Source organism: Salvia splendens, chromosome 4, assembly GCF_004379255.2.
Source record: "Salvia splendens isolate huo1 chromosome 4, SspV2, whole genome shotgun sequence".
In the NCBI taxonomy this organism is placed as follows: Eukaryota; Viridiplantae; Streptophyta; class Magnoliopsida; order Lamiales; family Lamiaceae; genus Salvia; species Salvia splendens.
The window spans coordinates 9127045-9149929 of NC_056035.1; the positions used below are offsets into that span (position 1 = coordinate 9127045).

The 22885-nt window shown below is 38.6% G+C and overlaps 3 protein-coding genes across 11 annotated transcripts; all 3 read left to right on the forward strand.

Annotated features, from left to right (window-relative positions):
* The first annotated feature begins 656 nt into the window (after window positions 1-656).
* On the forward strand, window positions 657-17115 carry LOC121798391 (ENHANCER OF AG-4 protein 2-like). Of its 9 annotated transcripts, XR_006050046.1 has the most exons (16): window positions 659-1067; window positions 1731-1807; window positions 3283-5133; window positions 5212-5719; window positions 6545-6653; window positions 6990-7087; window positions 7155-7336; window positions 7973-8801; window positions 8899-9379; window positions 10127-10213; window positions 10325-10413; window positions 10661-10793; window positions 11235-11404; window positions 13456-13854; window positions 14363-14493; window positions 15948-17115. XR_006050046.1 is itself a non-coding variant. In XM_042197370.1 (12 exons), exons 1-11 carry the CDS (start codon window positions 957-959, stop codon window positions 10387-10389), a joined length of 4398 nt encoding a protein of 1465 aa, XP_042053304.1. In that variant the 5' UTR covers window positions 659-956; the 3' UTR covers window positions 10390-10413; window positions 11235-11574. The 9 variants fall into 9 exon arrangements, 2 of the variants coding, with proteins under 2 accessions (XP_042053305.1, XP_042053304.1); XR_006050049.1 differs by lacking the exon at window positions 14363-14493; XR_006050048.1 differs by lacking the exons at window positions 13456-13854; window positions 14363-14493; window positions 15948-17115 and adding an exon at window positions 12752-12871.
* Window positions 13711-16719, forward strand: LOC121800610. Its single transcript, XM_042200140.1, has 3 exons — window positions 13711-13854; window positions 14363-14493; window positions 15948-16719. The coding sequence occupies exons 1-3, from the start codon at window positions 13711-13713 to the stop codon at window positions 16717-16719; spliced, it is 1047 nt and encodes a 348-aa protein (XP_042056074.1).
* Window positions 17116-17200: 85 nt separating the features above from the next.
* On the forward strand, window positions 17201-21432 carry LOC121798392 (photosystem II stability/assembly factor HCF136, chloroplastic-like). The gene is made up of 8 exons (XM_042197372.1): window positions 17201-17642; window positions 17866-18101; window positions 19605-19735; window positions 19882-20014; window positions 20239-20361; window positions 20693-20767; window positions 20988-21103; window positions 21228-21432. The coding sequence occupies exons 1-8, from the start codon at window positions 17321-17323 to the stop codon at window positions 21292-21294; spliced, it is 1203 nt and encodes a 400-aa protein (XP_042053306.1). The 5' UTR covers window positions 17201-17320; the 3' UTR covers window positions 21295-21432.
* The last annotated feature ends 1453 nt before the right edge of the window (window positions 21433-22885 follow it).

The window sequence follows — 22885 nt, forward strand, 5'->3', positions numbered from 1 at the left end:
CCCGGCGGACATTCACAATAATAAAAATTCACAAATTCACAAATATGCAATTTACGGAATTAAAATTTCGACACGAATACGGGGAAAATGCAACGATTATTTTTTATTATTTCGCTCGTGGCGGGAGAATCACTGTCGTGCTCCATTTATCTTCAAAAGAAATGAAAGTAGAGAGAGAAACTCGTCAAAACAAGTGGTATGAATGAAATGAAGTTCAACGAGCCGTATATATATAGTTTTTTTTTTAAATAAAAAATCGGGACCTCCGTCAGGACCTCCGCCGTGGCACCGCAATGACGAACGTCGTCGGAAGGCTGCGGATACCTCATATCCGCGGCGGACGTCCGCATCCGTGTCTTCGTGCCTAATGGCGGATGTCCTGCTCGGACATCCGGCACGCCGGTCCGACGTCCGGCGGGAAGTCCGCCATTTCGTATGCTCTGATTCGCCCTAAAACACTGAAATTTATTTGTTTATAAAAAATAATTGGGGTTTTGTGACAGGGGTAACAATGGAATTCTATGGATTATGTAAGTAATTTATAAAATTTCTGAAAATTGGGTGTAGCAAATTAAATTACGATTATAGGTATCCCATGGTGGATTTTTTTAAAAAATTTCTGTTGATATTTTTGCAATTTGTATACGAATTTTGATAATACTTACAGAAATTCAGAATACATACATGCTTGCGCGCACTGCATTCGTCCCTGTCTATCATCCACCACCGCCGTCTCCGCCTCCCGCATGCGAATTGGCCTTCGCTTCTGCTATATCTCCGTGATCGCCGCAGCAACCAACCTCCGCAACACCCGAGGCCGCCACCCCCAGACTGACGCCGTTTTTGGGGGCCTGCTGCCCCCTGACATCTGCTGTTTTCGCTAGGGTTCTTCCGATTGTTCCACCGTCAATTGCTTGCTCAACCATAGGGGCGAAATAAGTTGGAATTCGAGGGCCATGGCTCCGGGGCGCCGGCGCGGAGCCAAGGGGGTTAAGTCGAAGAACGACTTGGTTTTGGGCGATCTCGTCCTCGCCAAAGTTAAGGGTTTCCCCGCTTGGCCTGCCAAGGTACATTCTTTTTCACTTTGTTGCTTTACTTGATTTGTTTTCGGCGCTGTTTTCTTCGCCTGCTTTCGCTTGATTTGTCGTGGAGTGGTTATCTGCTACTGCGAGCATTCAATTTTTCTTCTATTGGAATCTCAATTTGTTTGGTTGGCATTGACTTAGTCTTCGCTCTCTGGAGCTGCATTTAGTTGCTAAGTTTGATTGAAACTAGCCTTTCCCAGGGAGATTAGGGATTATTATTTCGAGAATCTTGCATCTTGAACTCTTAGTACAAGATGAATCCGATGTTGCTCATATGTAGGTCTTGTTGGGATTTAGGTCAATTATGATCTATTGTCGTGGATATGCTATTTTTTATGTAGTAGTATATATTTGCTGAGCAGGCGCGCATGTGTCTTTACATATTTAGTTCCAAAGGCCACATGTATTAGTATACTAGTGTCAAGGTTTTATTAGTCTCCTTACAGATTTGGTTAAAGGCAAACAACATATCAATATTAATCTTGGCAGTTATGATATATGAATTTGGTGCTGCGTATCTTGCTTTTCCATTCTTTGTTGTGCCTTGGTTAGCTTAAGTTGGCTGAATGATGGTAATTGTGTTTGTTCCTTATTAATTCTGTCTGACCTTATGTGAATTGTTCACTGATGAGCTTCAAAGTTCAGATCAGCAGACCTGAAGACTGGCAGCGCGCTCCTGATCCTAAAAAGTGCTTTGTCCAGTTCTTTGGTACAGCAGAAATGTGAGTACTTCCTCTCTATGTTTTCACTTACTTGTACTAGTGGTAGAGGGCCTTGGTTGGCGTTAGTTATATCTGCTCAGAGCCTTTCTTAGCCTGCTAAGAACATAAAGAAAGCCGTTACTACTTGAGGGGAGTACAGAGTTCCTGATACCCTTTTGTGTTGTTATGGTGCTTTGAAAAATACTATTGTCTATTCTTTTCAATTTCATAGACAGCAAAAAAGTAAAATAATAATAATAAAAAAATATGAAGAATAACAGGTTAGCTCCTCCTTGCTTCATGCTTGAAATGGCTTCCCATCCTGCCTTGAAAAACTTTTGTAAGCATAAAGTTGGAAAACTTTTGCTTTATGTCCTGGAAGTAGGTCTTTTACTTGGCAGTCCGCAGGTGCATGAATGTCATTCATAAAAACATGACATTTTGTATTGGCACATCTCTCATATTGCTGAATTTCTGTTAGCATCAGTGTCACTAAAATTTCAGTAGACTCCTATAGTTATAGTATTTTAAAGTGTATACGTACTACTTCAAAAGATGACAAATGCATAGAATCAGACAGTGCGCTTGTAGAAACTAGAAACTCAGGTTTCAAATGATATTAAGCCTACCTCGCAAGTAAATTAGAGAATTATTGAAAGCACCGTGCGTTCTTTACACTGTTGGAAAGTCTCATGTACCTAATAAAATTACTTTATATTGGTGGCCCACCTTTATGTAGGATGTACAAAATTTATTTATGTTTTACACTTATCTATTAATTTACTGCGTTGTGTTTGTATATCTACTTGCTATATCACTCACAGGAAACAATTGACTTAAAATCAATGCCTCAGGGAACTACTAATTATCTTTAGAACATGGTACAGATTCGTTGAAAAACATTAAAGCCAAATTAGTTAATGATTAAGACGAGGGTACAAAACTACAAAACTACAAATAATTATCATCTTCTTTCTGATGAAAGAAAGCATGGTCTAAGTAATTTGCTTTCACGTGCTCCTTTTACTTTTGGCTAATTTATTGTGTTTGTGACTAGAAACCCATAATTTGTTCATGAAGAGAAGCATAACAGGGTTTTTGAATTCATTAATGCGGATGTGGAAGCATCTCATTATAAGAAAGTTGGTACTGTTGGTTAATTATCTTTGATGGGGAAGTTCTTGAGTTATTGCAATAATATGTATGGAATTATGGGTGTGGTTTGCATATTCACTTCATCACTTGGGACTTAAATGTGATCTGATATGCTCTGATTCGTGAAGACATTTAATTGAGTTAAAATTCGCATCAGAACACTAAAGAAAGGCCAAAGGGATTTTACCCATTTTTTGAAGGGATTTCATATAATGCTATTTCTTCGTTCATTCAGTTTTGCTCTTAATTGTATTTTTTTGGCATACTGGATAGGGAATAACAAAAATGGTTTGGTGAAATAGTTTAATTTTAATTTTTTCCTGGTTTTTCTCCGGCAATAGAGCTTTTGTTGCTCCTGTGGATATCCAAATATTCACCAATGAAGCGAAAAATAAATTGTCAGCTCGATGCCAGGGTAAGACTGTTAAATACTTTGCCCAAGCGGTGAAGGAAATATGTGAAGAATTTGAAGAGTTGCAGCGAAAAAGATTAAGTGATGTTGGAGATGTTAACAGTACACAAACTCATCCACATGAGGCACATTCTGTTGATCCAATGGTAGAAGGGGCATTGGATATTTATCAAAACAATGGGATTGCGCCAGAATGCAAGTTGGAGACTAAAGAGTATGATGATCCGGGCTCTGGCTTAGAGCATTGTCCGCACAAGCAAGATGCGGTGGAATGTCAAGATGTAAAGCCTTATTTGTCTGATGACGTGAGTCGTAGGTTGTCCCCTCCTTTATCCTTGCGGAAGAGCAATAAGATCTCTTCAAACAACAACAATGCTTCAAAGGATTCACTATCAGTTTCTAGCCATTCACACCATTTTCTTAAGAAGGAAGATCCTCTTGATAAAAGAGTAAAAGGCAGATCAACTGATGGTAGCCAGAATGAATTGACAAATGGACACAGACAAAAGCTGGCAATGGGGTCAAAGAAAAAATCTCCGGGTGCAGAACATAGTAGTGGTGGATCAGCTGTTTCTCATGATCATAAAGGAGATGCGATGAGAAGAAAATTTGCTCCAGGTGAGGGCATGAAGCTTTCATCACCTGATATCCCAAAATTACGTTTAGATATTAATAGTCAGAAGAGGGAAAAGCAGTTGGTGAAAGAAAAAAGGCAATCTGAGGCATTACATGATGGTCAACAGGATGCTATTACCTGGAAAAAGATGAAGGTCCAGCATGGCAATGAAAAGAAAGGGTCTCATACAAATGACGTATCATCTCCTGCCAAAATCTCAAAAATTGCTGATTCTAGAGGTCCTAATATTCTTGATGACAAAATGCCTAGCAAAGAGCCTAAAAGGTTTACATCAGTTGGGAAGGCTGAGGTCTTCCAGTCCATTAGACCTACAGTTATTAGTAACTCTGAATCCGACAACGATCTCCCCCCAATAAAACGCCATCGCCGGGAACCGGAAACAATGTGTGCATCTGCCTTGATATCTGAAAATAGATTGGAAACTTTTGTGTCAGATAAGACTGACAAAGTACTTTCTAGCGAAGTCATATCTCCAGTTGTGCAGTTACCGTTGAAGCGTAGATCTGTCCGCATATATGATGATGATGATGATGAGTTGCCTAAAACTCCTGTTCACGGAGGAACTTCTAGTAAGGTGTCTGTACCACGCCTATCAGATACAAAAAAGAAATCTGTAACGCATGGTGAGAAATTTGTCCATGATCTCCAGGTGTTAAGAAATTCAGGAGAAGTTGAAAATGGGTTAAAAGATCAGGTACAGTATAATGGAGTGATGAAGAAGCTGCTATCTCCAGCTTCTCAACAGGGTACGGAGAAGAGGACGCGAGATTCATCAGCACATGTATCTCCTAGTCCACAGCAGATGAACTCTGAGAAATTAGCCCCAATGGAGGTTAAACCAGTTTCAGTTTCCCCTAAAAGGCCCCCCCAGTCTGTTGGTGGTGGGAGAGTGTCAGGAGAACTGGAAAGCAAGCAACCCAACAAGGCACCTAGTAGCGATTTTAGGCAAAAAACTCCAGCAGGAGGCAACAAGAATGCAGCATCGTCTGATAGGTCAAACTTATTTCCTAATCAATTGCTAAGTGGAAGAAGCAAGCAACCTTCTTCTGGAGAGAGAAAGAAAACTACTCCAAAATCAGGTTCGCGGATCAATGACTCTGTGGTTGGGGCTTCAAAGGAAAACATCACGTCAATTAAGGAAAGGTAATGAAAAATGCTTGATATTATGGGGAATAGTATTTGTGTTTCTTTCTTTCTTAAGCTTTATTTTTCATTGCTCAGGGTGAATGATAGCAAAGACCACAAAACAAGTCACACAGTTGACTCAAAAACATCAGACTCCGTCATGTCAATGAAACATCTTATTGCTGCTGCTGCTCAGGCAAGAAAGAAACAGACACACTTTCAAAATACCCATGGAAACCCTTTTCTTTTTTCTATTTCTGACATTGAGATAGCTGGACGGGGACCAAGTCCTGCACCTGCTGCTTTGGTGTATGAAGCAAGGAATACACTCCAACTGGATATTTTAGGAGCTAATCCAATTTCTCCTTCCGCCAATCTTCATCAAATCCAATCTAGTCATCAACATGAGAATGATGAGCTTGAGGAGAGGAGGTTAAGCTCTGGTCATCCAGGCACTGGGAGCTCTCTAAGTGGGGGTACTGAGGCAGCTGTTGCTCGTGATACCTTTGAAGGGATGATAGAGACACTGTCAAGGACCAAAGAGAGTATTGCACGTGCAACTAGACTGGCAATTGATTGTGCAAAGTATGGACTCGCCAATGAGGTAGCTAATTGGCACATGTTCATTTCATTCCAATTAAAAGGGTGTGGTATAGAATAATTTGAGAGGTGCACAGTAGCTATAGATGGTTTCACTTTTTGGCTTAGGAGTTCTGATTTCTGATGGAAGACTTAATCTATAGTTAGCTGACTCATTCTTTTTTCTTTTTCCGTACTGTAATTTAGGATTTCTAGTTCGTCATGATTATTCATTTAGGTTGTGTCCGGATTGAAGGGTTTGATATAAATAGATTTAAAAAATTCACTCAGATTTAAAGAGGATTCCAATCTGCGCCAAATTCACTAAAAAGTTAGTTTAAAATAGGATTTTATGTATTTAAAATCCATATGAAACAACCACCAATGTAGTACTCCCTCTGTCCCGGAATAGGAGTCCTATTTAGTTATGGCACGGGTTTTAAGAAATGTAAAGAAAAGTGGATAGAATAAGTTAGTGGAATATGAGTCACACTTATATATAGTAGTTTTATAATAAAATGTGAGTGGAATAAGTTGGTGGAATGGGAGACCTACCTACCATTTATGGTAAAAGTGAAATAGGACTCTTATTGTGGGATGGACCGAAATGGTAAAATAAGACTCTTATTATGGGACGTAGGGAGTATCTACCAATGTATTTAAAATCCATAGTTGAACTGAGATGTTTTCCCTCATATTAGACAATTTAAGTTGGGTAATCTTGATTTTAGGTACTTTGCCTTTGACTTGTGCTTAGTTACTGAATGTTCATCTTTGCCTTTTCTACATCATTAATTTAGTTGTTATATATTCCTTGGAAATAGAATTTTGAAATTTGATTCTCATGTAGGTTGTGGAACTTCTTATACAGAAGTTAGAAAATGAGCCAAGTTTACATCGCAGAGTGGATCTGTTTTTCCTTGTTGACTCAATAACGCAGTGCTCTCACACCCAGAGAGGTACAGGAAGTTCAAAATCAAACTATTCACACAGAATACTCTCACCAGTACACAGAGACGCAGGGGGACCAAAAAGAGAAAAATGAATTGTTTAGTATGTGGGTGCTTTAAACCCTGGGTTTGGGACTTGGATCATTTCTTTACAATGATGCCCTCTAAAATATCTAGTCTATCTTTATTCCCATTGTCTTCTTATTCCCCAACTTACCCTGCTCCAGTCCTACATCAAAATAAAGTTATGCAGCCGCTTTTGCTTTACATGCACACTCATCACTATGCCGATGGGTTTCTTTCCGATGAACCTGTCTTTGACTAAATCCTCTTCATGAAATGCAGGGGTCTCATACGTCTCTACTGTTCAAGCTGCGTTGCCCCGCCTCGTTGGAGCTGCTGCTCCTGCTGGTGCTCAGGAAAATCGTCGTCAGTGTCGGAAGGTGACTATACTGTACCTAAAAGTGAGTCATCAGACTTTGTTACAAAGTACTGAGTATCCTCTTTCAGGTCTTGCGTTTGTGGCTCGAGAGGAAAATCTTGCCAGAATCCATTCTTCGTCGCTACATGGATGACTTTGGAGTGGTAAATGATGATACATCAATCCCACTAAGACGCCCTTCCCGAGCTGAACGATCTATTGATGATCCTATTAGAGAAATGGAAGGCATGGTTGTTGATGAATATGGAAGGTCTAGAATTTACATTTGCTCTTTTAAGTAATGTTTTGTTTTGTTTTTGTTTTCTAGTTGTTTTTCTATCATGGCATGTTTATTATACGGATTATAAGTAGCTTTGGTATTTCCTGACTCTTAAGTACATGACCTAAGCACTAATTGAATGTTGTGGTGGTTAGTGTTGCTAGGCATGTTTTATTAACTGCTTGCAGTCAGGACTCTGGTTTATACGTCATTTTACACTGTTGTGCTATTGTGCAACATTAGGCTTCTTACTTCATAGTCTCCAACATGGAACTACTCATGGTTTGCCCAACATTTAATACACTAAAAATTTGAAGAAAAAGTAGAATGTAGATTTTTTTTATTCTTTCTCTTATTTTTTGTTTTGCTGTTTTACCCTGTGATACTTTGACAACTATTCTGACATTGTCTGCAAAACCGGTATAAGTTATTACTTATTTAACTCGTGACTTGAGTTGGAAACATAAATTATACCTCCAATGTATAACCTGATTACTGTGATAACGATATCTGATTTGAAATCTGTATAACAGGATCTGAATGGGTTAGTCTACATCTCATACTTTGCGAACTTTATATTTTCAGAGATCTCATATGCCTGCATCTTGTGTTTTGTGTTGGTTTCAGCAATGCTATGTTTCAGTTACCTGGATTTCTTTCAGCAAGTGTGTTCGAAGAAGAGGAAGATGAGGATGCTACTGATACGAGTTTACGCCTGAAAGATGATGGTGCTTCACCTTCCAAGGATGCACCTGCTAAAGGAAGAGATCATGAGAACCATTCTGTTACTCCTAGCGATAGGCGCCATTGCATATTGGAGGAAGTTGATGGTGAGCTTGAAATGGAAGATGTATCTGGACACCAAAAGGATGAGAGACTGACGATGACTAATGACACTATTGAGCTCGCTTCATTGGAGCTCAATCCAGATAGTGGCCGTGAATCTTCTTCAAACACCTCCACCGAGTGGCTTCCTTATCCAGAGGGGTCTCCTCCATTACCACCTGGATCTCCACCTATGACTCCACCATTGCCATCTTCACCACCTCCATCATCACCACCTCCACCTCCACCTGCACCTCCATATTCTCCCCCACCTCCTCCACCACCCATCATAGTCCAACATCCTTTTCCACAACCACCTGTTAAACCATCTCAGCTACCTGTTGGTCCTGCATCACAAGCTGGTCCAACTCCACCTGTTGGACCTCCACTAAGACCTGTTGATCCGTCTCCTATTGGCCCTCCACTGAGACCTGCCGGTCCTTCTCCACCAGTTGGACCTCCCCCACATCTTCATCCTCCACCTTTTGGTCCTCCGCCTCATCTGGGTCCTGTGCCACTAATTTCCCAGCAATTATTTCCGTCTCGGCCTCCACTTCCATCACTGCCACTGTCTCCACAATCATCTTATCGACCTCATCCTTTACCACGTGAAGTTAGTGCCACACCCACTGTAAGTCTTCTAGCTTTACTAGTCCAAATGTATGTGAATTTTTATGTAGACCATTGTTTTCATTTTGAATATGAAGGATCAAACTTGTGGATTTTAGGGAAATCAACAGACCAATATGGTTTCTACTATTCATGGGTCTCATATGGATGCATCTGTTAGAGGGGAAGTACCACCACAACAATCATCTTGTTTACCTCCTTCTGGGATCAGCAATGCACGAGAACATGTTGGCCATAATTCGTCTAGGCATGTGGAATATGGAGAGGATAACACTTATATGAATCCCCAAGCTTCACAGCATAGGCAGCAGTATCTGCCTGGTAGTGTGCCTTTCGCACAAAGGCCTGTGCATCCTGAACTCCCATCTCAACGACCACCTAACCATTTCCCCTATCCAAATGCAGCTCAACAACATCAGTACCCCTCTTATTCATTACCAAACTTTGCCGATAATCCAAGGAGATATATAGCTGATGAGCAATGGCGGAAGCAAGGAAATGACTTCATTGTGGATCATCCTCGTGGTGGGTGGATGCCAGGAGGAAGGTCATGTTCTGGTCCATCTTATTCCCAAGAAGGTGTGATTTATTATTGTTGTTTCTAATGCCAAAACAACTGTTTTTAGTTAGGATTTCTTTATGTGCTCTTATGCGTATTTTGAAGTATTTTATGGAGTATAATTTTTATGTCTTCACTGATGCTTCTAGTATAATTTGTATAGTGAAACATAAGGTAGATGGTTTCTGTATATAAAGTACTAGTCACAGCTTTTAAACCAGTTCAGCAAGTATTATATTATTCAAGCGTTGCTGTAGAAATATATATGCTGTCTGTTGCTCGTGGCTAATACGAATCCCACTTGAGCACCAGGTGCATGATATGCGTTGTGTGTGGTCAACTGTGCTTGGCAGGTGTTTGATACTGTATATATATAGAATGTTTTAGGAATACTCCTTCCCTCCCAAAATTGTAGTCCCCTTCCCTGAATTTCCTGACCACGGGTTGGTGTGTACACACACCGTGGGGGGTTTTGTAGTGAACTGTCTCGATATGGATTTCAGAAGCACTTGTTCCTGTTGCATGCCACAGATCACACCCCTCCCCCCCCTAAATAAATAAATGATGAATAATAATAATAACATTAATAAATAAATGAATGAATAAAATCTTGTGGAAAATGCATATATGAGTCATGCATGAGGGCATCACAATACTTACCCATTCAGTAAGAAAAGGGTTGGATCTTGGTTCTGATGCTATGTAGCACAAGAACTTAGTGGTGAGAACACGTTCTATAAACATTAATAAGGTGTCATGTCTTGAAGGTTACCATGAAAGGCCTCCTTCAAGTACTACCATAAATTATCAGCACTCTGCCCCAAATAGTCTACCTTCGTCTGGTCAAATGCCAGGTGATCTTTTTTCTTCATACAACATTACTTTTATTTTGTTATCACTTTTAATTGTGGTTACAATGACTCTGTCTGTTATGTTAGTATAATTTGGCGCTATGATTTTTTTAGTTCATGGTGTTCCCATGATGCTGCCTAGACCGAACATGTCTTCCGTCAACTGGAGACCAGCATAGACTTATTCTGACTCAAATTTTGTGGTAAGCTTTTGTACATTTCTTAGCTCATGTTAGCTATTAAATGGGACAGCATCATCATCTTTACACTATTATGTAAGAATAATTTATTTGTTGGGACTTCATATCTAGTATAACTAAACATTTGGTTTGGAAAAGATCTCTTGTTGGACTGCTACTGTAGAGAGAGAGAGAGAGAGAGGATGCTGAATTGCATAAACGAGCTTTTATTTCAGCACATGATGCCAAAATTAATACAATACCCATGCAGACTATCGTGTCGTTTGAAGTCTGGCAAATGGAAGTATGTTTAAATTGATTGAAATCCAACAGCACAGAAAGATGCATGCATCATCCTGGAAAATTCTCGAATGGGCAAAGGATAGAGAACTATTGTTGCTGGAGTAAGTACTAGTTTTAGCCACATCATCAGCTGAAAATTTATGGTATCAATTTACTTAAAGTTACAGGCAAAATAAGTGGATTTGATGAACTCAACATACAGATTGATCTTGTTAGCTGGTTCACGTGTACTGTACTTGCAAATCCGAAGAGTATTTATATGAATCCTGGAAATTAAATATTACCGTCCAATGGATATTGATCTCGTTTCTGTTTCCGAAATCTCTTGTCCCTTTCTGTGAAAGCCAAAAGGCTAATTGATGTGCAGTTAAATGGCAGTTTTAGTTTTCTTCATATTTGGCGTGCCAAAAGTTATAACATTTTCACATCCCTTTTAGTAAAAAAAATAGAAGTATGTTGAGCATGCATACACAGAAACTCTTCACAACTGTTCATGTCTTAATCTTAAACAACCAGTTTAAAGCTAGTTACTTGTCTACCAGGTTTTTCAGGTTATACATTTGCGAGGAGTATGGGCTTTAATATGCTCCAACTGAGAGGTTGCTTTCCATCGGGATAGAATTGAATTGGTGGGAAGTTGTTGGAAACCTTCACGGGTCTTTATACTAGAAAATTGCCTGACAAAAAGCATTCAAGGGTTCACAACTAATCTGTAAGCCCTTTTTTGCTTGATATACCAATGCTTGTAATTATACAATACATCTCATGAAGTGGTTAGTACTGTTTAAAAACGCCTGCTAATTCTGTCATTTTTTCCTACAACTGCATTTCTAATCTCTTTCACGGAGATCTTAAGTGCATCAGTGCACGTATTCGTTGTTTCTGATGCACGTGTGCATTCCAAGTAGATCACATCCAACATTCACTCTCTAATGAGTATTGTATATCATGTCTTTGTTGCGTATCTTACATCCATTTGACACAAGTTTTATGACTAGAGCATTCTTTGAGTTGCATTATTATTTGGTCGATGGGCTTCAAACTTCTTTCTTTCATAGATAGAGTAGATTTTAGTATCAAACTCATCTGTGATCTTTGATTTTGCTGGCTATGCTTTCTGCAATGCATCTTGTACTTGACTAGTCGATCGATATAATCATTTTGTTTTATCATTTTTTCTGAATTTTTACGGTTTAAGTATGTTCTCATCTTCATTTTGATATGTGAATGTTCTCATCTTCATTTTGGATATGTGAATGCAATGTGTAACATAAATATTAACCAACTTTTTTACATTCTGATAAGTAAAAACGTAATTGGAAGAAATATCCTTCCTCCATTTGCATATAGGACGTGCGATCAACTAATAGAAATTCTCGTGAAAATATTTTCATGGATGAATCATGTTTTTGCAGCAAAACAAAAGTGGTTAAGGAGAAATTTAGCATCGTTTTTTATAACCACGACACCATATGTCTATACACATCTTGTGAATTTGTCTTTTTATTCTCGAATCTCGTTGACTCAGCATTACTATTTATTAAGATTGAAATGTTGTTAAGAAAAAAAATGTCAACAGTTTGTAGATGCTGCCATTAAATTCAAAGTCATCTTAATAGATTATGTTAGGCATAATATTTGCACATCCTTGAAAAAACTGCAATCCATTGTGTAACGTCAGGTTGTATTTAATGCGCATGGTCATTCTTGTCAATTGCATAATTGCTCTTATGCCCTATCAGATAAAAATAATAAAATTGTTAAATTGTACGAAAAATTGAATCAAAATTTATCCAGTTTTAAAGCATAGTAGTAAGTACTAATAGTTAGACAAAATCAAAATATTTTTATTTGGCTCTTTTAATTGTGTAATGGTTCTATTTTTTTTATTCATTTTTTTTACTTTTATAAATTAAAATAATAGTACTGCGTGTTTTTGTTGCACAGTCTCATGTAGTCGACCTTTTCATCTAAACTCGTACAAGTAAGCATTACCTTGTTAAAAGTAAGGGAACTGGCAAAAAAATCATTAGGTTTGATCAAATGTTGGTGGGCGCAGTGGTGTAGAAGGACGAGACGATGCGGCGGTGGCGGGCAGTAGGAGGGGGAGGAGACGGAATCAGTGGAGAAGGGGAGGGAAGACAATTCCGGCGTGTACGAGTGGGAGGAGACAGTGACGATGAGGGGGAGAAAGGGTGGGGGAAGATGCGCACCAATATGAGATTTCCTTTAAATTTAGATATTAGAAACGTACAGTTTGGATTTGTTCACAATTATTTTGAAAACTAATTTTTTTGATAAAACTGTATTTGATATAACAATTGAAAAAATATTTATCGATATCACTAATTAGTAAGTTAAACGATGATTTGTTCATACAAAAAACTACATAGGCCATCACATTTTTTCGTCGTGGGATAATTAAGAATAAATCTAAACTTTATAGTTTACCAAAACTAGTAGTAATAATATTTTTCAAGCAATTTGCCCTCAAATTAATATATGCATATGTTGAAATAATGGCTATGTGACAATTAGAAAACATTAAGATTTATGATAATTTTTGTTTTTCCTACGGCGCCTCTTTTGGATAGTACCATCAAATTCTCATTGTCGAATGAAATCGCAGAAATTCATACTCCGTAGATAAACTAAAATCAACCAACTTCACCTTTTTATTCTGTAAAATATAAACAGGCAAAATAAAATGCAGATTCTATAGATATACACATTTCACATTTATATTATTTCTGTGTGTATCAGGAGAGGGAGGGAGGAGAATCCCCAGATCCGTCAGGGCTGTTACCCCACCGTCAAAGCTTCTCTGGCTAGCGATTATTAAATTAATTGTGTTCCTATGAATTTCGAAGTTTCTCTGGCTAGCGATTATTAAATTAATTGTATTCCTACGAATTTCGTCATCAATTTGGGGTTCTGATTTTTATTTTGTTGCGGATGGAAAGATACGGGATATTGGATTATGACAATGGCGAAGTGGAATTTGAATCCAGATTAATGATGGCATCATCACCGCCGTCGAGATCACTACCGATATCTAGCTCGCCGTTCGATGCCGCCGGGATCGGCGGGCACAGTTACATAATACACACCGTTAGCAAATACGACACTCTCGCCGGCGTCGCCATAAAATACGGTGTCGAGGTAGAATACTTCACATATTTTCCCGCTTAAGATTGAATAACATTTCTTAAGATTTTTTAAAAATTTATTATAGTTTGCTGCGCTCATTTAGCATTCCGTATTCTGTTCCCAGCCTATATTATTGTGTTGTTTCGCCTTCCATACGCTATTGTCTGTTTGAATGTATAAGAGTTACACTGGTAATATGGTTTTAATTCAATTATATTGTTAGAAAATAGCTGAAGATATTAATTTTAGTTTGTTACCTTCTTGTTATCGGTTTCACACATCGATTTCTTGTATTTTCGCGTTATTGATCTTGTTAGATTAAAACAGTTTCTACATTAGGTAGATGATGCGATAATTGTACCTTAGCTTATTGGCTCATTTGTTAGAAACTTGTGTTCTCCATACTAAACCGTACATCCAGTTTTCCGTTAACCAGACCTACTTGTCTCTTTCATTGTAGCTTAAGGGGTTGTGTGATAGTTGGTATTTGTCTGATTACTTGGTTTTGGAATGGGATTAGGTGGCAGATATTAAGAGGTTAAATGGATTGGTGACTGATATCCAAATGTTTGCGTTGAAGACCCTTAAAATACCATTGCCAGGGAAGCACCCCATGTCCCCCACCTTGTGCAATGGCCAAGAGACTCAATGGTACTTGGCTTTGGCTTTGACTTTGATTCTCATCCGCATTATGCTTCTCTGTACATTACTTTGATAGAAGTGCCGAACAGGATTATGTCAAAATTTTGTACTTTGTGCTGTCAATTTGATATATTATTTTTTGTCATTGTTGGTTGAAAGAGTGAGAAGCCTTGCAAATTAATTTTCTGTTTTGTGTTGGGTATGAATTTCTGTTGGAAGAAGCGAAGCTGGTTCGCATTTGTGCCTTTTTCAATTTGTATACAACCTAATCTGGACTTCGTATGTCATGCTGCTTACTCGGTGCTTCTCAATGCATTATTTATTTAGCTACTCCACTCTCTAATGCAGCTGTAAATCAGTGCTAGAATGTTTGTAATGTTACATGATAAAACTGATGGACATATCTTCGTTTTCATTCATTCATTTCTAATTGTTGAATAAGTGGTTAATCAATTTATGCTAACGAATGAGTGCCCTTTGAACTACTACCCAGTTCATGGCTGCTGCCTTTATTTTAAGTCTCTATCTCTGTCCTATTCACCTTATGAGCGCTATAAGGGATTGCATGGATTGAGTAATCATGTGTGGCTAGACTTTGCTAATCTGGTAACTGAAGGCAGTAATTACATGGGGGAAACTCTCATTTAGACTTTCCAAATCGAGCATCAGTCAATTGGTCATTTGATTTGGACTTTGAAGTGAGTGTTATAGAAGGCATGTAAATAATTACTTTAATATGAGATACATGACTCATGATTGAGTAAGGTTATGTCCCCTAGAAAATAATTCGTGTCAGATGATATTGCCTGACATGCAGCTTAATTATACAAAAACAATAACATTCAACAAACCAGATGGCTTGTCGAGTGATCATGTATGATCATATGATGTTTCTGATCCATTGGGTCTTCAACTGTAACTTGCATTTGTCTGAAGACTTGAGAGATATTAACTTTGCATAATAAAAAATCAGCCTACCCTCTCTTCACATTTTTTGGTGGAAGCCAAAACTCTCTCTTTCTTATCATGGATCACCTTCTCTACAAGGAAACTATTTGCCTTGATGCTCTTGCAGGTTTCTTCCTAATAGTATCTTATGTAATGTATAATTTCAAGTTTATCTGGTTACAATAACTTTAGAAATACCAGGTCTTTGTGCTCATGTTGAACCATGATGATGTTGTCATGTCATATCCTTGTGTTAGAATGCAGTCTAGACTCTAAGAGTTAGAAAGGTATCTAATTGCTATAAAGTCCAGAACCCAGTTTTATTCAAGCCAGGATTTTCATTTATGACTTATGATGTCATATTGGTATATAATGTAGCCATGCTTCATCCCTCTAGTTAATATTGTAATGTCCTGATTTTATGCATGAATCCCAATATCTACAGTTAAACAAAACAGTTGTACTGACACTAAATGAGGAAGACTATTGGTGGCTGATTATAATGCCTTTTGCAGGCCAAGCAGCTCCGAGCAGGACCCATCCAGCAGTCGACAATCTGATTTATTTGATTCGTTTCAGTCTTTAAAATTAAGTTCTTCAGAGCATCATAATGTCTCACCAGCCATGAACAGCTTACGAGGTTATTATGGTCTCAGACAACCAGATGAAAAGGCTTCCTCCGAAGGTTTGGAGCGGAATGGAAGAGCTAACTATCTTAAGGATGGGTCATTTTACACACATTCAAAACATCCATTGAGTCATCAAAGAAAATCGAGAAGTGTTGCTAATAATTTAATGTATGCAAATGGTGGGCTGCATAATCCACTCTTGTCACCAGAATCTGAAGATAATGGCACTAACAAATGGATTGAGAAGCTTTTAGGGAGGCGGCAAAAGTCTGAAACAGAACTATCATCTTGTCCCCCAGAAAAGCTTCTTAAGGAGGAAAGCAGCAGTAGCAGTGGTATTTCAAGCGAAGGCTTGGCTCTCAGGTCCAAGGCAGCCACCAGAGCTTTTTCAGGCGAAGTAGATGCTGACTCGGGTCGGCTGAACCCAATTTCTTTAAATTTGGGGGAATCACCTCAAACTGACTCTGTCACTGTAGTACGGAAGTCATCAAGTACATCGAGTTTGATGGATACAGATATTAGTGCATTATCATCTCTATGGGCAACGTCTACGTGGAGTTTGAAGCCAGATTTCCAGGCTCTCTCTTCTGCTGCGTTGCCTATCTTTGATGGTCTGCCTAAGCCAATGAGCCGGAAAAACAAAGCTGCGCTCGATTAGTGAGCCCATTAATCGCTCTATTCTTTCATCCACCTTGCAGAAGCTTTTACTGAACGCTGAGATCAGTAAAAATGAATTTGATGTGAACAAATATAGATGCTTACGACCACCAGTTACGAATCAGTCGCAGTTTTGGTAAAATGATACTCGAGTCGCCACTCTGATGGTGTTGAAGAAAAAGTTGATCTTCATTCACCTGAGGAATGGGGAGAACAGCAAAGGCTTTTTTTGCTGTGCTTTTGGAATTGCTGCAGCATGTGTACATTCAACATTCATAGATAGCGTGTATATTGGATTGGACAGTCACCTTTCTTTTTATGACAAGGAGAAAAGAAAATTATATTTGTACTTGCACATATTTATATATTACTCCCCATTTATATTCTTTTTGCTTGATATGGCCATATGGGCAGTGTATAAATCAAAAGGGCAGTTTTGTAATTTACAAATATCTGATTTGTATTACTCCATAAAAGAGTGTGGAGTGGGGGCAACCGTAAAAAACTAAAACGCCAACCGCAATTTGAAATTCCATTGGATAACAGCAGCAGAGTAAGAGAAAGACACATCATCACATTCACCACAAACCATACGCTCAGCCATGGCGGCTCTTCAGCACCTCTCTTCTTCTATTACAGCTCGCTTGCCGTCGCAGCTCCGATCTCGCTTCCATTTCCGCTGTCGCCTCCTCCCTTCCGCCTCGGCCGCTCCTCAGTCCGGGCAAACTGATAATGCTATTACCCGCCGCCAGTTGATAGGCGGACTACAAGCCGCCACCGCCGCAATTTCGCTCTATCCGCTAGGCCGCAAGGCGTTGGCAGCGGCGGAAGACCCGCTGTCCGAGTGGGAAAGAGTTTTCTTGCCGATTGATCCCGGCGTTGTCCTTCTCGACATTGCTTTCGTCCCTGACGATCCCTCTCACGGTTGGTTTTTGCACTAGTCTCCATTGTTTATATTTCCTGCAGATTTCGTGTAATGTTTGTTAGCTTAGTTATATTTTGGACTTCATTGCGGCACATTTATTGAAAATAGTTGAATTATCAAGTCGATCGAAATCATGTTGATTCAGTTAGCACATTGATTGAAGATATAGCTAATTAAGGTAGCGGCAAATACAAACACCCTTTGATTTGGATGGTTTGGCAGGTTTCTTATTGGGGACTCGACAAACTTTGTTGGAGACGAAAGACGGAGGAGGCACTTGGGCTCCACGTTCCATACCGTCTGCTGAAGACGAGGACTTTAACTATAGGTTTAACTCCATCAGCTTCAAAGGGAAGGAAGGTTGGATTATAGGCAAGCCAGCTATTCTTTTGTACACTCCAGATGCTGGAGATACGTGGAAGCGCATACCGTTAAGTTCTCAACTTCCTGGTGATATGGTAACCATCACCTACCCTCACTCTATTTCTTTTTGTCAACGTGATTCTTTATTTGTGTCTATGCTTGTGTTACATATTGTTACTTTTATTTGTAAACGCCTCCATTTCCAGTTCTCATGACATGATCCCTTAACTAGACTACCATTGATCATGTTTGAGGATTGCTTTTCCCATATATGTTTTGATCATCCATTTCCACTTCACAACCTAGTGCAATAACTGCAAATATGACCAAAATAAAGAATGAAAGGAGACTAATCAAGCAAAACACACAGTGGGTGGGTGCTTATATGTAATTTTTCAAAATTCAGTTTCACTTCGTTCGCGATAGCAGAAGCAGCAAGAAAGAGGATAGACCTAGATTCTTTGACTCAAAGGCCAAGAAAGTTTGCTGGGACAAAGCAAAAAAGGTTCCAGGTAGAGACCCAGAAAGATGGCGAATAGATGCAGCTGGAAACATTGTCTGCAAACGTCTCCATACCTGTAATGGTTGCCTCTGTTATGAGTATGATCATATTATCCCTTTTTCGAAGGGTGGAGAGTCTGTGGCTGAGAATTGCCAAATTCTTCAAACCAGGGTAAATAGGTTGAAATCCGACACCAATGGTATTAAACAGGGATTACTGGAAGGATACTCTTGCGACCTTAAATTCACTGAGGAACAACTTGACATAATTGAAATGGCTGTTTATGGCAGTGTTATTCGGCCAGGGAGGCAGTGCATTGTTGGAAGTATTAGTTCATTGATTGGAAAATATAGCTCTAGAAATCCTACGATCAGATGCAACTAGGCAAAAATGATCAAGACTGCTTCTTATTTTTGTATTTGATCCAATAAGCCATAACTGATCCCTTAATAAAGTGTATATAACATTATTGTTTTGGTTTATGTAATTTTAGTTTTGCACTACCTTTTTATTCCAATTATGTTAATGGATTTACATTCATCTGGGTGTATCCAGCCACCCGTAGCTCATGATTAAGCATTATCCAGTAGATCTCAGAAGATGCATTCTTTGTGAATGTCCATTTTCGAGACAGAAGGAATAGACATAGGCATAGCGGAATTATGTGATTGAAGGTTATAATTAGAAGTGCAAACTCCTTGAGCCAATTTATCTCTCTCTTTCAGATCATGTCCTTTCATTAATATATCTCGAAACTGGACTACAAAGGATATCATCAGACTACGGAGATACCAAAAGTCAAAGCATCGAGATGGAACAAACACACTACGATCTGTCCAAATACAGATAGAGTAGGCAGGGCTTGGACCTATATTTTATTTCTAGATTTAGCATTGTGTTCAACTTGTGCTTTAGGAATTAGGATGGAATATATGATAATCTTATGGATCATAGTCATCAGTAAATGCCATTCCAATTGTTTTCCCCTTCTTGCAAATAGAGGACCATGTTAAGAATAAATTAGTACTATCTGATAAGTATTATGTTAACCTGGAAAGTTTTCCTCAATCTAAGCGAGATGGTTGATTGTTTTCAGGTATATATAAAGGCTACTGGAGAAAAGGGTGCTGAATTGGTAACTGATCAAGGTGCAATCTATGTCACTTCAAATGGAGGATACAATTGGAAGGCTGCTATTCAGGAGACTGTTTCAGCTACTTTAAATAGGTTAGTTTCTTCTGAGATATAAATTATTTTTGGATTTATTAAGTCTCATGTTGAATAGGTATTATTTGCATTACTATCTCAGTTTTCTATGCCTGCATTTTGGTCCCATGCGTACGAGTTACTAATGTGCACCCTTGCTGCTGCAGAACTGTTTCTAGTGGTATCAGTGGTGCCAGTTACTACACAGGAACATTTAGCACTGTGAATCGCTCACCTGAAGGAAAATATGTCGCCGTCTCAAGCCGTGGTAACTTCTATCTGACATGGGAACCAGGTCAGGTAAGATTCACTAACAGCATTTGACGTAAACTTTTTTTGTATGTGATTAAGCTTCTTTTGAAATGCCCCTTAGCTATCTATGCACCAAAATGAATTAACTGATTTTTTTGCATTCTGAAGTTCAACTTTATTTCCAAGTTCATATTTCTAGTGCTTTCACATTTGAAGACCAATTGAGAAAATTAAGAAAAGCTTATGTTATCAATTTGTATGCAACATCTCAGGCATACTGGCAGCCTCATAATAGGGCTGTTGCAAGAAGAATTCAGAACATGGGCTGGAGAGCGGACGGTGGTCTTTGGCTTCTAGCACGTGGTGGGGGACTTTATCTCAGCAAGGGCACTGGGGTAAGCGAGTTATGATGTAAAGGCTTATTTATTTTAGCAAGGGCACTTAAATATGTATGGAGTAAATTTGTAAGTAAATATCACTTCCTAAAAAAAAGTTTATACGTCTGCTTAATAATTTTCATCTCTTGCTAAACACAAATATGGCTTTAATCCAGTTTAATATATATACGCATTCAATATATATTCCTCTGCCTGTTTATTTTTCTTTGATTACTAAATGTATCATGTTATCCAGTTAGTTGGGTCTTACTGCCTTGTTTATCAATTGACCCTGTTCACTTATATTTGACTTGTCTTCACCTATTGTAATCATTGTTAATGTTTTCAGATAACTGAGGACTTTGAGGAAATTCCAGTGCAAAGTCGTGGATTCGGGATTCTTGATGTTGGGTACCGATCAGAGGTATACCGTGTGTTTGCTGCATTTGGGATAGACTGGTTGAGTACAGTAGATGCAGAAGGATTTGAGTTAGCTGTCATTGAATAGTTATATGCTTTTAACATTGTGTCCCTCCCCCCTTTCTTTCTGTTTCTTTGAATATAGGTTGCAACAGTATAATAATTTGCGAACAAGTTTCATACCGAACATTGTGTCTCTTAACGCTAGATTATGCAACTTGCAGGATGAGGCTTGGGCTGCCGGTGGCAGTGGCGTTCTGCTGAAAACCACGAACAGTGGGAAGACCTGGATCCGTGACAGAGCAGCTGACAATATTGCTGCCAATCTCTACTCTGTAAAGTAAGCTCCATTCTTTTATCAAGCTACTTATATTATATAGTGTCTTGATGAACTAAGCATCACATACGAGAAAGTTTCGACTGTGCTCGGATGAGTTCATGAGTTAGTTGTTGATGCTGTATAGGTTCATAAACGATAAACAAGGATTCGTACTAGGGAACGACGGAGTCTTGCTGAAATTTCTAGGATGATTCGACTGCTTGAGCTGAGGATGAGTGTGTGTGTTCCTTTGTTTTGTCCAACTCCAATACATCACCTTGTGAATTAATTATCCCTTTATTGGCTGTTATACGTGTTGATTCAAGTTATAAATACCATACATTGTTGAAGCTTTGGCTCACGTATAGTATTTTGATTTGTATTGGTGGTGTTTTGATAGACAACCTAATTCGTTTCATCTCTTATATAGTATCGAAACAAAAGCGAAAAATCTCAATTAGTGCACACATATATGATATAGTATGTATTTTAACAGTAATTTTACGCGCAATAGCCTTTAATTTATATCTATTTTATGATATAAATTTATGACTAGTTTATCATGAGGTATATATTATCAATATAGTAATAATGAACTATTATCTTAAAATATGGAAAAAAAGAAAAAAATATTTTTCTTGTCATATATAAATAAAATAATATAGCCATAATCATTTTTTTTGCATTATCTTTTTACTACTCCTTTTTCATTTAATATTCAAAAAACAGATATGCGGATATTTTATATAAAAAATATTAATCATTATTCCTCTTTATTTAATTTTGAGGTGATTAAAAAATATTAATCATTGTTGTTTGAACATCGATTGCAGCCCAAGATGTTTTCTTCACAATCTCTTTTTTTTTTTGCTTTGAGTTGGGTTTGATTTTGCGAGGATCGTGGGGTGTTTGTGGTAGCCCGTGTTCTTTGCTTTTTTCTGCTTTATAGTGATTCTGGTTCGCTTGTACTATTGAGCCCTTGACTTGCCATTGAGTCATGGCTTGAGCATGTTTCATGATTATAAACAAGAAAAAAAAAGAGCAGACCTAGGGAATATATCAGAAAACATGAAATATGAATACAAGAGATACAAAGGAGGGTGTTATGAGTTAGGATTTTTTTTTTCACACACAACAGAGTTCGAGATACATTGGCAAGCGAACCAGCCTCTTCCAGCCCCTCATGGTCACGTCCGAACTAGCCTCCTCTTGGCTCGTAAGTTGACTACCCTCAGGCCTCAGCCCCTCGTGGTCACGTCCGAACTAGCCTCCTCTTGGCTCGTAAGTTGACTACCATTAGGCGGGTCCCGGGCATATAAGTTGACTATCCTCAGACAGCCTCCTCTTGGCTAATAAGTTGACTACCCTCAGGCCTCAGCCCCTCGTGGTCACGTCCGAACTAGTTCAAACTCAGGACCTCCTGGATGGCGCCATATCCTTGCCTCCCTTCTCAACCAGTTGAGCTAGGAGGCTTGGATGTGTTATGAGTTAGGATTGTCTCTTGGAATATTAGGACCTGGACCTCGACCTCAATAAATCTGAAGGCTATTCGGTGACTACTTTTACCAAGAAATAAACTAAAATTGACTCCATCTATCTATCACCACTCAATTTAAAAGGGATACGTTTACATTCATTAATAATTCAATAAAATGCAACCACAAAGAAGTGGAATTCATACAATCTCACAAATGAAGGGATAGTTTGCTCTTGAAGAGAATTAAGAATTTTTACAATATAAGAGCTATCCAACAAATAAGCTCAAAAGATCTAAATATACTCCCTCAATCCTAATTACGTTGA

Coding starts and splice junctions, on each gene's coding strand:
- LOC121798391 (XM_042197370.1), top strand. CDS start 957: ATGGCTCCGGGGCGCCGGCGCGGAGCCAAGGGGGTTAAGTCGAAGAAC. Junction 7,337..7,972: donor GTTGTTGATGAATATGGAAG/GTCTAGAATTTA, acceptor TGTTGGTTTCAG/CAATGCTATGTTTCAGTTAC. Junction 8,802..8,898: donor AAGTTAGTGCCACACCCACT/GTAAGTCTTCTA, acceptor TGTGGATTTTAG/GGAAATCAACAGACCAATAT.
- LOC121800610 (XM_042200140.1), top strand. CDS start 13,711: ATGGCATCATCACCGCCGTCGAGATCACTACCGATATCTAGCTCGCCG. Junction 13,855..14,362: donor CCATAAAATACGGTGTCGAG/GTAGAATACTTC, acceptor GAATGGGATTAG/GTGGCAGATATTAAGAGGTT. Junction 14,494..15,947: donor AATGGCCAAGAGACTCAATG/GTACTTGGCTTT, acceptor TGCCTTTTGCAG/GCCAAGCAGCTCCGAGCAGG.
- LOC121798392 (XM_042197372.1), top strand. CDS start 17,321: ATGGCGGCTCTTCAGCACCTCTCTTCTTCTATTACAGCTCGCTTGCCG. Junction 20,015..20,238: donor TGACATGGGAACCAGGTCAG/GTAAGATTCACT, acceptor GCAACATCTCAG/GCATACTGGCAGCCTCATAA. Junction 20,768..20,987: donor ATGTTGGGTACCGATCAGAG/GTATACCGTGTG, acceptor TGCAACTTGCAG/GATGAGGCTTGGGCTGCCGG.